Source organism: Haliaeetus albicilla, chromosome 24 (genome assembly GCF_947461875.1).
Source record: "Haliaeetus albicilla chromosome 24, bHalAlb1.1, whole genome shotgun sequence".
Lineage (NCBI taxonomy): Eukaryota > Metazoa > Chordata > Aves > Accipitriformes > Accipitridae > Haliaeetus > Haliaeetus albicilla.
In genome coordinates, this window is record NC_091506.1 from 15,824,369 (window position 1) to 15,838,473 (window position 14,105).

At 35.3% G+C, this 14,105-nt stretch overlaps 1 protein-coding gene across 7 annotated transcripts in view; it reads right to left on the minus strand.

The window, feature by feature from the left end:
* The window catches only part of CACNA2D3 (calcium voltage-gated channel auxiliary subunit alpha2delta 3), a 476,807-nt gene that overhangs the window by 13,043 nt on the left and 449,659 nt on the right, over positions 1-14,105 (minus strand). For 5 of the 7 annotated variants that reach the window (XM_069812301.1, XM_069812302.1, XM_069812300.1 and 2 more), the window contains 3 exons: positions 11,695-11,747; positions 10,037-10,092; positions 6,059-6,170 (listed from right to left, as the gene is read on the minus strand). In XM_069812301.1, coding sequence (XP_069668402.1) covers positions 6,059-6,170; positions 10,037-10,092; positions 11,695-11,747 — 221 coding nt within the window. Of the gene's footprint in view, positions 1-6,058; positions 6,171-10,036; positions 10,093-11,694; positions 11,748-14,105 lie in introns of those variants that run through there. The other 2 variants (XM_069812303.1, XR_011329699.1) reach the window with 2 other exon arrangements.

The window sequence follows — 14,105 nt, forward strand, 5'->3', positions numbered from 1 at the left end:
ATGCAAGCGGAGATGTGTGGGTAACACACAATATAGGATTTTAAACTAAGCATAAAGACCTTTAATAAACAATTCTAGCAGTTTAAATTGCATAATTTGATACTTTTTACAAGGAAAGAACAGGGAAAAAAGTATCTTTTGGGATCTTCTAGAGTTTTGGGGTTTTGGCTATGGTAAGTTTCTACCAATACAGCTGTTGCCGCAAATATAAAGTCTTTAACACTCATAAGTATTCTGCAAGTCTGGAAGATCTGATTTTCAAAACGGAGGTGCAAGATGGCTATAGATTAAGATTTTGATCCTTGAGCCTTCAACAATTAACTACTGAGGTATGTGAAATACTTTCCCTTGAAGATACTCCTTGACTTCCATGCACACCTAAGCAAGCTCTCAGAAATGAAGATCTGTTCAACATTGCCAAGATCAGCAGTGAGCAGTTTGACTACAGCACACCTGTGACTCAACATGGGCACAGGTCAAAACCATTTCTGTCCATGGTATCACATGTGTACTTGGTATAGTTGCTGAAAAACCAAGCGTGCAAAACCATACAGTCTAAACAAAGTATGGTGAAATATAGAGAACGTTGGTTTTCTTCAGGGTCCTGTAAAATGCATACAGTAAAATGAATACAACCCAAATGTCTTCTGAAGACTGACTATAATTTACCGCCCAAACTACACCAGGAAATCTCCAGGGATATTCTGATGTACATAGATAGAGCTCCAAATGAGAAGAAATTGGCCCTTGATGCTTTGATTATTTTATGTGGCAAGCTGATTTGTTTAGAAGTAAACTAACTACATCTGAAAAGGCAAATGATTATTTCATGGGAAATTGAACTGCGTATTTATTTACACATTTTAAACACGATCAAGTACAGCAGTTTGGCAAGCTTCTGCTGAGAAAGAAATGCAGAAATATTTTAGCAAATGTTGGTATGTTGCAAGATTAAGTGTTTTTTGAAAACCATTACCATTTTAATGTCTTCAGATTGGACTATTCCTGAGACTAATACTCATGCCCTGAATAATCTGAATCTAATTTGTATTGTTATTTTATCTGTTACTGCCAAATAAGTGTATTCAGTGGACAAGTCTGAAATTTGCCATTATAAATCCACACGAAGGGTTCAGTGTCATCCTGAACTATAACTCCACTGCCATTTACCTCTTTTTATTGACAATGAACAGCACTCAATGCCCAGTCTATAAGAAAGCAAAAGAAGGCATTTGTTTTATTGATGATTTTCCTTAAATAATTGTCTGCTTACTAACACTCCAATGGGCCAAATATGTAATACATGGGATGGTGTTTAATCAAATAAGTAGTTCCTATCAATTTAACAGGGAATTTACATGTGATATACAGCAAAGTAAAGTGAACACTTACATTCATCTCGCATAATTAAAACATGCATTTAAGTCTTTCCCAGGGTTACGATGATTGTAGCTACATACTTCCTTGCTTCCCTAGTGAGAATATGGCTTTCTCATATTTACTTTTCTCTTTATTTTGTGTCTTAAGTCTGTGCACAAAGAATCAACTGGGAACAAAACAGTTTCTCTGGGTTTTTGGTGTTGACCTTGTGGACCCCTGAGTGCTGCAATTAAAAGAGAAGGGGGCTTTGCTCCCTGGGTCATTGGAAGTAAGGCCAGATTTTTGATCTGCATCCAAGTCCAATATGTCATCACACATGAACAGGAGAGGTTGAAAGGGCAGATTTTTAAGCATTTGACTATGCAACTGCTGCCTGATTTGTATACTCATATTTTTACAGTTGAACATGCAAATTTGGCAACTATGCACTCAAATGGTTCCTTGCAACTTCGAAATTTTAAAATATACACTAAAGGTATAAATAGTCAGATGAGTAAGTTGCTGTGCCTACAGAAGAACTATACCCACATTCATAGCAGTCTGAGTTAATGCTGAAATTAATGGTATTTTCCTAAATGAAGCTAGATGAAAACATCTGAATTCTCATGCAAAAAATGAAATTTGCACTTAGAGAAAACTTTTTTTGTTTGTTCTACAAACAGATGAGTGGATATACTAAAAAGATCAGGTAACTTTGGTCAAATATCAAAACAGGCACCATCCTTTCTAATTTATAACAACTTCATCTTTCTAAGGATGCTTTTCTTAGACATTTTTAGTGCTTTTAAAGTATCAGCAATTAAACTTTGCAATGGTGAGGTCACCAGAAGGCAAAAACTGGTAATGTAACCAGTGAGAATTGGTGAAGAACTTTGGTTGACACACTTACTTGTATTAAAAAGTGGCTAACACATTGGGGCAATACCTCATAAAACTGCAAGCAGCATTGAGATACTGATTTAGCCAAAGACTTCAAATTTAATGTCTAATCAAAAACACATCTCTGAGCAGCACAACACCTTTAAAACCCATACCAAGTGTGTTTGGCATTAGTGTAGCTCTGACTCAACAGAAAGAGTGCCATTTGACATTGATAAAGAAAAAACGTTTCTCTTTAAAAATTAACTATTTCTGACACTGAAGCTGCCATAGAACATTCAACAGTCTATCACCTGAGTTTTCGGAAGTAATGCTTTTTTTTTTTTTTTTTTAGCTTTTTGCTATAAAAGGGAATAGCTTACTGGAAAATATGAAAGCATTTCAGATTTTTAAAAAATCCCAGTTTTTCCTCTCTTGTTGACAGTGCTTAGAAAATGTGGGTTGACTTGTTTTTGATTGCTGTTTGAATAACAGATTAATTTAATAATCGTTGGGATATTGAATAACAAAAAATTATGGGACGGGACAGCCAAACTGTGACCCTAATGACATTCTTATGTTAATTCTTATTTTCTTTTAGGCTCCTGCTTTCTTAATAAAACCTATATTTTTGAAAATTGTTTTTAAACATTGCAAATTATCCCAAAGTAGCATTTATTTTTTGCTAGTGAGAGATAAGTTTACATATAGAGAGTGTATTTTGTAGGTCTGTATACATCTAGTGCCTGAGTCAAAGTCCACTTTTGGACTTTGTATAGGTGCCTTTCCGTTGATTGAATAAGCTTTCAGAAATGGCTGAAAAGGTGAGCCAGCTATTTATGGAGTAATTAGCATGTAGTCCTTTCTACTGTGTGATTTATTTGTGAAGATACTTTGATTTAAATCCAAGCACCCATGATTAAAAATTACGATTGGAAACATTTATAAGAACAAGGCTTATTTTTCGTAACTACAGTTGGTAAGTGTTCCCCTTGGTAACTGTGAAGAGTGGAGTATTTCTGAAAGACCAGTAACAGCACACCCAGCATGCAGTAAGACTGAGCCTCTGACTCACTCTGTGACCTTGTTCACTATGACTGTGACTTTGTTAGCAATAATGCAGTATTTGTGCTCCAAAATGTCCTATCTAAGTAATATTATATGATTTCAATTAACATCAGCCATCATTTTTACTTCTACTAAGTGACTGCTTTTAGTCTCCTTTTTCATACAAGGGATCTATAGTAGTACCTGACTGACACTGTAGGAACAAAAGAGAGTGACTTGAATAAGTAACTTGTGACACGAACTTTCTTGCAGCAGAGTATTTGCGCGACTTTTGTGGCAAACCTGTTCAAAATATACTGAGTTTTCCAGTGTCTTTCAAATAGGTTTGCAACATTAGAGTGGGTGTATATTCAGCTAAATATTTACAAATACCTTCTTCTATTTGTAATCAAGATTTGCAAGTATATATCACAAACAGATTAATCTATAACATGATCCAAGGACAATGCAGAAAATAATCCCACTGATTCAAATGGATCTGAATCGAGAGCCTAGTATGCAACAGATGCTGTGCAAATTAACCATTGAACACAGCGTCAGTTCAAGACTCACTGTATATAAGGTTGAACCCTAATTTTGACTGATTGAGCCCATCATCCTTGAATTACAAGTATTAAGCAATACACTTGCTTGTAAAAATATTGGTATTGAGGCCATGAAACAGAAAACTGGGTCAGAAGATGTAGGTCTACAAAGAACTTTGGGTCAAATTCCTTAGCTGTTCTGCGGGAGAGTGTCCTGGGTTATAACAGAAATATTTGGAATCCAATACAGTCTGCAATCTTAGATACAATTTGTAGATTGTTAATGACAGTGGGTAAACGATATAACGAAGAACTTTCCCATGAGAATCTAATAGTTCTTCTGGATTATTTCTTTAGGTTTTGCCATTGCTTGTGGAGAAAAATAATGGGTGCCTTGAGATCAGTTTGTAACTTACAGGGTTTTCTTTTATTTTTTTGTTCCACTGTGGAACACAAAATGTTTTTCTATGAAAAAGATCTTAGCGCATTATTTTTGAAATACTATAATTTTCACTAAACTCAGTTTCCAGCTCAGTGCTGTCCAAGTATTGCAGAATTGTGTTATTTTTGAAAGTTATTTCCTTTGACCTGAAGTTACTTTAGAAGACAGACTGAAATCTGCATTCCTTTGAGAAAACCTGGTCCTGTTAAATTAATCTTCTTTTCACGGAATCGTGTCTGTTTGCAATATTTAAACAGGATCATAGAATCATAGAATGGTTTGGGTTGGAAGGGACCTTCAAGGTAATCTAGTTCCAACCCCCCTGCCATGGGCAGGGACACCTTCCACTAGACCAGGTTGCTCAAAGCCCCATCCAACCTGGCCTTGAACACTTCCAGGATGTATGGCAATTTGTGGCACAACTTCTCAGTAAACTTCTGCTAAATGATCACAAAATAAGGCTACTTGAATTCTACAATGCTGGCATGAAGCACTCATAGCAGTATAACATACATTGTATTTGATATGTCAAGTGGAAAAATCACAGCTTGATTTTGTTGAGTTTGTACTTTTCAGGCAGTGGGACCTATTGTTACACTTAAAGGGTTCCCTAGGATCAATTTACAAAGCACTTTCATACTTCTATCCCACAAAGCCATATAAAACCAATTATTCATACTAGACATTAATAATTTCTTTACAACTAAAAGTTGGTCAGCAGCAAATTAGAAGTGAATATTAGTACTTAAAATATAACTCCAGTGTACTTACTCCTATTTCCTATTTTAAAATAATGAAGATATTGAGGAGAAAATTTAGGAGCAAGTCCAGAAGCACACCTATTGACTGCAAAGTGAAGAAGTTTTCACATTTATTTGCTAATTGCATATTGATTTAGTCTGGAAAGGGAGAGTTGTAACAATTTTTGTTTAACTTATAAATTCTTCCTGACATTTATACTGATAGACAAATTATTGCTGTTAATACTAATCTCCTTTGCGATGATGACCTCTCAGCATAAAGGAAATCCAATTAAGAGACTTACTGAAGTACAGAAATTTGCATAAACAATACCTAAGCAATTCTTCCATTAAAATGTACCATAACTACAGTAAAAATGTCACTGCACATAGCCACTAAATGCAGAAAAAAGACATTTTCAGTATGAAGGAGGAAAGCTAGACTGAAGTCTTTCTCTTCTTTTAACCCTATGAGGGACAACTTTACAGTAGCACTGGTACAACTGACAAGGTTGCAGCACTGACATGTGAGATTTGTTACTATTAACTCAGCTTCCCAGCACTGAAAGTTTGGAGGATAGATTTAATCTTCTCCCACAGCCTAGCAATTCTAAGAAGGAAACACTGTTTGGCATTCAAGTAAAACACCCAGATCTCACTGTACCACAGGGGAACTTCTAACCTATCCAGCAGGGCTTCAATCCTGGATAGGAGAGCACAAACCTTTTCTTATCTAAGTCTTTACAGAATATGCCCTTAGAATGCTGCCTGTGTCCAGGAAAAGTCTTAAAACATTCACTATTCTTTGAAATTAGTATAAGCCTCTACTGGTTTTACATTTTTTGGTAGAAAATAATAGGCACTGCTTTAATTTAAGAGTATCAAACTTTTAAATGACCCCTGTAATAAAAGAAATGACACCCTGACAGAGGTCATTATCTGAGATAAAACATAACAGACTTGTACGTTCTTCAACATAACCTTGAATAATTCAGTTTTATTGCTTTGTCACAAACAGTTGTATAAAAAAAATTGAAAAGGCTTACTTGAAACAGTCATCGCAAGCAATATTCCCCGTGGTCTCCTTTATAGTGCGTTCGGAAACAAAAGCTGGATATTCAGTATCACAGGGCTCTAGGGTTTGTTTCAACCTCTGCGCTATAGGTACAGAAAAAAATATCTTGATGTTAACATGGGAAGAACAGCACACAAAATTCTGAACAACATGAGATGCTGTATTACAGAGCTCACAGAGAATGGAAATGTTACTCAGCTTCTGCCACCCTGTGAGATTTCCTAGGCAGTGCATAACACTATTTTTTCAATTAAAAAAAAAAAGTTTATCCATGGAATGTAATTTTGTAAGACATAACTGTTAAAGTAGTTATTCATGGTTTAGCCATTACCATCCTACTTTACATTTACTTATAAGCTTTTATTCGTTCTCTGTAGATTCAAGATAGACTTACTGTCATTTTTATTTCAGTGATGCTGTGCATCACCAACTATTATGTATGGCGGTTTACATTTATTTGATATCTAAACTGTGGTACATTTTACTGAAGCCAAAACACTTTTTCAGATTAGAGCTTGGGAATCAGTTAGAATAACTCTGTGGGTGGGGGGCAGAAGCGGTACTTTGCCCAGAACCAATGCTTGTTATCTGCTTCCCAAAATAGTAATAACTGAGACTCCACAACACTTTTAATCTGAAGCCCTTGCAGTACAAGGGAAAAGAAAGTGTCACTCTTTACATCTTCAAGATTGGGAAATTTTGGTACCAGAAAGCAGTGAGACTGGTCCAAGGTCAAACTACAGGACAGCAGCAAAGCTGGGAACTGAAGGCATCTCTTCTGACTCTCACACTGATGTATCTGTTGGACAACGTCTCTCCCTCATTCCTTTTCTTTTTCCTCCCCACCCCTTCATTCTTCCTTAACACAGAGATAGACTTGCACATCAGCACAAATGTTAAGCCTATCTTAAACTAATTGCTAAGTGAGAAAACAAGACAAGGTATGACAAAAATAGATTACACTAAACAGGCTCTCGGACTTGACAGATCTTCCATTCAAGATAATCTGTTTCAGAGCCCGTGGTGTATCTACTGCGCAGTGCCAGGGGAATGACCAAAACTGCATTTGCAATTATGTGCTAGGACATGCATTTCTGAACCATTCGTAATCTTTGTATATAATTAAAAAAATATTCCCCCAAATGCACAGATCTCAAGGGAGATACTAAAGTTGGTCAGAAAAGTTTTGTTATCTCTCATGTTTTCACTATGGTTGTGACATATTCAACAATTTAGCATTTTTTAAAAAAATTGTCTGACTAGCTCTACTGCACCTTCTCCCTTTCGCTTCTGTTCTCTTTATCTGTTGCCAAGAATGACTGAAATTTATCACCTGTATTTTGGGTCTACCCTCACTTCTATCAGCATATGGCTTGTGTAACAAAGAGACTGCCAAAGATCCACGTCTCAGATTTCCAGCACCTCGTCAGAGTGCAGAAGGTGATGGGGTTGCCCAAGGTTTAGGGCATCAGTTTCTTCCCTCTCATTTACAAATGTGATTGAGATTACAAGATCTTGTGCGGAAGTATGTTTCATACTAGGGTTCGGTAAATTGGCAGGTGTGGGGACCCGCTAGGATCTTGGTAATATGAGATGCTTTATTAACGTCACAATTTGAGCAGGAAGCAATTTCCCCATTAGACGAACTGATCTTCTTCTGAGCTTTGTTAAGCATTGTTAACTAAAAAAAAGTGCAAGTCCATTAGTTTTAATTTCATGAAGTGCAGTCTTAATTATTACAACTCTTAGTGGTAATGTAGCATCTTTACAGAAGAACATACCTAAGCATGTGCTTTTCTCTCCTGCTGACTTCTGTCTTGTGAAATCTCTCTTGCTTTTGCTTTACTAACACATGTTGGTTTCCAAACAACTATCACTTCCTACCTAACCAAATTTGAACTGGGCAAGCAGTACCATAAAAATGATGACATTCCAATGAGCGTGATGAGGGGGTATTTTCAGTACTCTTACTCATCAAAGAAATGGAGCCAGTGAACTGTGTAGTTAAAACTTCACTTTCAACTAAAACATGAATGAAAATTCCTCGATCATGCTTGTCTGTCAAAATGCTGTAATGAGAGTTTTGTCTTTAAGAAAAGAAAGGTTGCAAGTTATTAATGCCTATCTTCTGTAGTTAGTACATGCTTAAAATACAGAACAGACATTAATTTTCATAAGATGAAGAGGGATGCTCTCTTTAAAGGATATTTTCCCTAACATACGATGCAAGTGCCATTGGATGTTTCATGTCAGGATATGTTAAGGCACATTTGTACAGTACACTTGAAAAAACATCCAAAAAAGTCACCCATTTCCTACAGTGGCTGCTTTGCGCTGTTCTGCAAACGCCAAGGACTAAGACTGGCATACCCGCCATTCTTCTTCACATATAAGGAACAGTTTTGCATTTTCTGGGTCTAGCACAGCAAACCCTACTGTCCTTCACAGCCATCAGCATAAAAGACATTTTTCATCGTGTTTGGGGAAGTCACTGGAAAGTTAGTCTTGGTTTTTGGAAGACCTGTCTAGGCACTGCTGATTACAAAGCAGCCCCAAAAGCAAACAGTGTCCAGCTGCTTCTCACGAAGCTCTATTTGTGTGTGTGCATCCAATCTACATCGGACTTATTGGTCGTGTATCAGAATTGGCTCCAGTGTTGCAATGCAGCGTACAGTTTACATCAGCGTGGGAAAAGCTACACTAAGTTCGTGCACCGACATTTCCAGAAGGCTCTTGCCAAACCTTCACCTCCAGCAGACTCCCACCCATCTCAGCCTCCCCTTCCCCTACACAGCATTTACAACCTGTGCGGCTGTAGCCTGACACGGGCTTTGCCATTTACTGCCGGACTTTCTGGTTGCTCCAGCATAGATCTTTCTGCTAGAAGAGCTCCAGCATCTTATTACTACAGGGGATACTGGAATATTCCAGGGCACCAGTATGTTCCATTTTCCCCTACACCTTAACTTCAGACAGGATATTATTTTGGCATAAAGACAGCCTAGTACCCAGGCAATTCAACTCTAAACCGAAGCCTAAAGGAGCAATTTTATCCCCTGCTTTGCTAAGGAATATGCAAATCAGCACATATGAGGCTGAAGAATTCCGTTTAAATCATTATACCAATAAATGGCATGCAGCATAATTTGCCTATGAAATAGCCAACTGAAGAGCACTGCTCTTGTAAATTAGCCCTTTACTTTTAAGCAACACTTCTGAAATGCCGCAAAAGGTCTGCTAAACTGTAAAAGACAGCTGACAATGAAAACTTCCAGTTCTTATGGGAACTGTTAAAATTTCATTATTACAAATGAAGCCTCCACATTTTTAAAAATTATTTTGAGTAAATTGAATTTTAATTCAATTATTTTATTACTTTTAAATGTCTATATTGAATCGAATGATAAAACAAAATACCGTTTTAACCAGTCTTGTTTAAAAATAAAAGAATAAAATTTCCTATCTTAAGCCTTAAAAATTATTTCATATGAAATTCTATTGAGATGACTATGTTCCTGTGGACTTTTGTTGAAATGGCGTTTTCCAGCACAATAACTCCCCTACATATTAAAGCAGCTCTAGAAAAAAAGTAGTATAAGCAGAAAAAGGCTAGTGTAATTGCTTTATTCACACAGACTGTTTTGGAATGAAGGGAAATGTTTTTAAAAAACATATTTAATCATTATCTATTATTTTAACTTTTTCATTATAGTAGTATACTGTATTCCTAGAGTACACACAAACACTTTGTGGTTATTCATAGAAGATCTTCATTCTCTTGTGTTTTGGGAAACATTAACAAAGAAGAGGATGCTGACATGGGAGACAACCTATTGTTATCAGATGTCTATTATTTAATCTAAAACATTTTATGCACACCTGAATTTCTAAAATCCAATTTAATCTAGACATTTCTGCCATCATGGCCAGGAAAAAAAATTACACTTACCTTTTGCTGTTAGATCGGAGTGCCACCAACTGCATAGATTAAATTCCACAAGGAACCTAGAGAAATTATTAGAGTTTTCATATTATGCCACAGAATGTTTTCAAAACACTAAACTGGCAGTAGTTCGATACCATTAATCCTATTTTAAATAAAAGCTAACACAGAATTGAAATTCACGTTACTAGCGCAACTCTGCGATTATCAACTACTGCTATTCTCATATTTTCACTGGGTTGTATTTTACCACTGAGAATTTATTCCAAAATTAACCCCATCAATAAATCATAGATTTACTTATTATTAATTTATTGATCTTATTTGAAGTTTCCATTAAAATTCTCAGTGCATGGCAGCATACAGTATTTTTACTGCTGAACATTATTGAACATTATTTCTTCACGATGGAGGTATTTTGACTCTCTAGTAACATACTATAGGATTATAACTGTCCTGGCTAGAGTACAGGAGCACACATAAAATACATTCTTATATTAATTGTGGGACTAAAATAATAAAACTATTTTATTTCTAGGAGGAGAAAAGATTGATTAACCAGTGTCTTATCAACTCTAACTAGCTGTGTAGAGAATGCATTTTCCCACTAAAATATACTGCAATTTCCTTTGAAGAATGGACTGAAATGTCAGTCTATCAGATATTGTAAGTGTAAAGAATGTGAAACCAATATCTAGTTTATCATACGGACATGAAACTACATTACTTATAAATACAGAAAGTTTCTTGAAATTTTTGAAGCTGTTATATGCTAACATCAAAGTCTCATTTTAACATGATTTCTTTCCCTGATATTTACTTGGAAAGCTGCATTTGAGATCAATCTCTGCCCTCTGGCAATAGCCATTCAGTTAATTCTCCTTAACTCTTATTCCAAACTTTGATGAAAGCTCATACAATTTACAATTAAAACAAAATTACTACAAGAAAAAATTAGTTCTATTGCAATGAAGATAAAATTCACTTAAATCTGCAACCCTGCTCTCTGAGAAGAACAATAATCAAACATAGAAGTTAATAACAGAAGACACATTTTAAGGCTTCCTCTTCTCCATATGATATTTCTCTGTGATTTCTTAGGCAATCTCTCTTAAAGGCAAAGCTCATTATATATTAACTGGAAATGTTAGAAGAATTAGGCAACGTAAAAACATTCAGCAACATCCAGAGTACACCTTATCTGGCATATACTCTAAAAGGTCCATCCTACAGAAATTCATGAAGTGACAAACAATACAGTTAATCACTATAACAGTTTGCTCTATTGACAACAGCCCACCCAAGCAGCATTACAAACAGCCAGACACTTATGTAAAATTTAACAGTAACCACAATAATAAATTTGGGTTGTATATTGCAAACTGCGAGACTTACTGAGCAAAGACATACGGATATAAGTGAAAAACATGAATAATCTAATAAAAGTGCAACTGTGCATTCATATAGCCAAAATTTTCTCATTTTAACAACGCAAAATTGGAAAGCAAAAAATTGTCAAATATTACTATATTTAAAATCATTTAATAAAAGCAGCACAACGTATGTAAAAGGCAAAAAGTACAAATATTCATTAAGTATTCAAAAGTACAAATATTCAGCAATTCATACAAATATTGATGAAGTTCTGGATAAAATTTACTTACAAGACAAGCTCAGTCATAATCCATTTTACTGCAGCAAAGAAGGCATTATAAGGCTGAAGAGAAGCAACTCATTTAATAAAAAGGCAAAACATGCAGTATTTATATCTTAACTGAATTCTTCATGTAAAGACAATGTTATGGATATTCAAATGCATGGGTAGCATGAGAAAAAGAGCAATAACTTTTTCTTATGAAGGAGGAAATATTATACTGAATATTAAAATATACAGTAATGAAATTTCCTTTTAATGTGGTTGGTCATATATGCAGATTATCAGTTGGAAAAGGGAAGTTTTGCAAATGACTCTTAAATCTTTAACCTCTAGGGGTTCCTATTTCCCAGGCTATTGCTGGAGGAACAGCTCTGGTAGATAATATGAGCTTTTCTTAGGCTGCAATTCACAGGCTTGCCTCTCTGTAATGTAAATCTCTTATTCATTGCCTCAGTCTAATTAGGGTAGGGAAAGCTTCTGAAGTTTGAATTGACCTAAATGAAGTTATCTGTGTCATATTGAAGGTCCAGTTGTAAGCACTTTATAGGTAGTTTTTAAGGTTCTTCCCTCCTCCTTCTATTTTTCTGGATCATAACAAACACAGCAAATGCTTTCAAAATCCTGTTTACGGTACTTCTACTACATTTTGAATGTTTTATTTTTGAAAAGAATATCAATAGGATTATTCTTCTATGAATGAATCTCAGGCAGAAAAGTCAGTTTCCAGAAATTTGGAAAGGAATCTATCCTTCTCTCACTCATTTGTGTTAGGGTCTCCTAGTTACATGAAATTTTGCAGACTTTTTAGATTCCCTATGAACAGAGTATTTTAGCACATGTAAGAAGTCATATTGACTTTAACAGAACTACTCAGATATCTAAAATCATGCTTAACTGTCCCAAATCAGCACCTTACTGAAGCGGTGCCATTTGGCACAGCGGTAACTGGCCATTTAAAATTTTCAGTGGCCACAAAGAGCATTTCTGCACAGGGCTGATAACTCAGAGAGCCAATGAACTAGTGTCAGTTAGTGGCATGAAAGGCTGAAATAGCAAGCCAGCAGAATGCATAATGCCTGAGACAGTAAAGATTTTCACCTGTTAAGGACTCTCTTACAAGAAAAGATAAAAAATTACAAGTCTTTCCTAGAGATGAAAAGAACCCAAAATTTCATCCTTGTAGGATATCTTATTTTCATTCCAAATCAGAAAACCTGAAATTTCACACCCAACTTTGTTGCATACTTTTGTTTTCATAATAACAAATGATTTAGTGTAAAATAATATATTTATTATAACTTACGAACAATACATATTTAATGTAAAATACACTATGTATTATAAAACTATTTTAATATGAGAACTAAAAGAAAATTTTAAAACTCAACATATCTGAAAAAAAATCAATAATATGAACAGAAAATGAGAAAAATAATTTGTTTCAAAATTTTGGTGGAAAAACATTTCATTACATTGATATAAATGCCTTCTCATGAAATGTAATTTTACCAAGACAGCCTTTTCCACTCAAAGACTGTTCCTTCAAAAACTTCCGCAAAAAAATGGAGGAGTTTTAGTTTATGTATCTAAACCATTGAGAGCCAAAGCAATTGAGCTGGGTGACTCTATGGCATTGATACACTTGCAACAAAGTGGTTCTATAGAGAGTTACCTAGGACTTGAATAAATTAAACCAAGAAAATATGCTAAATAACAAAGTATCTGGATATCTTTTAAGAAGCAGTCCTATACTGGTAAAGAAATGGACCAGATGATCTATAAATCTAGTCCTTCTCTAATTTATCATTTTAGTCCCACAGCTTAACAAGCTATGATAGAAAGAGGGGTCCAGCCCTGACACCTGTTTTCCATGATTTTGGAAAAAAGTTGTGATAGATCCTTTAGTAGTCATACAGTCCTTGATGCCTGTGCTCCACTTTTATGCTGTTTAACATATGAACTTTTTAAAGAGTCTTAGTCTTGTCCCGATATCTATTCCTGTATTTGTAAAACCGTAATTCTCAAAAGGAAAGATAAACATTTGTGAATAAACATTTTGTTTATGTAGAAACTGTACTGAATACTGCCTACTAACCTGATCTATATGTACAAAACTGGGCATAAAAAAAAGGAAAAAAATACTTTTGAGGAATCTAGTCCTACCTGTTTTTAATGCAAGTTCTCTTTATACTTTCTCCGTAGTGACGGTTATTAGAAGTGACTGAGTCAACAAGAAAATAGTAACATAACCAAAGCTCTGCCCATCTTTCATGTTGACCATCACAAAAACTCACTTGAAGTTTAAAGAAGAGTTTGGCTATCTTTAAAAAAATAAACAACATGCTCGCCATGTCTCAGTGTATCCCACAATAGTTGCAGAGTTTTTTCTCAATAAACACCGCCTGGACAAAAATTGGA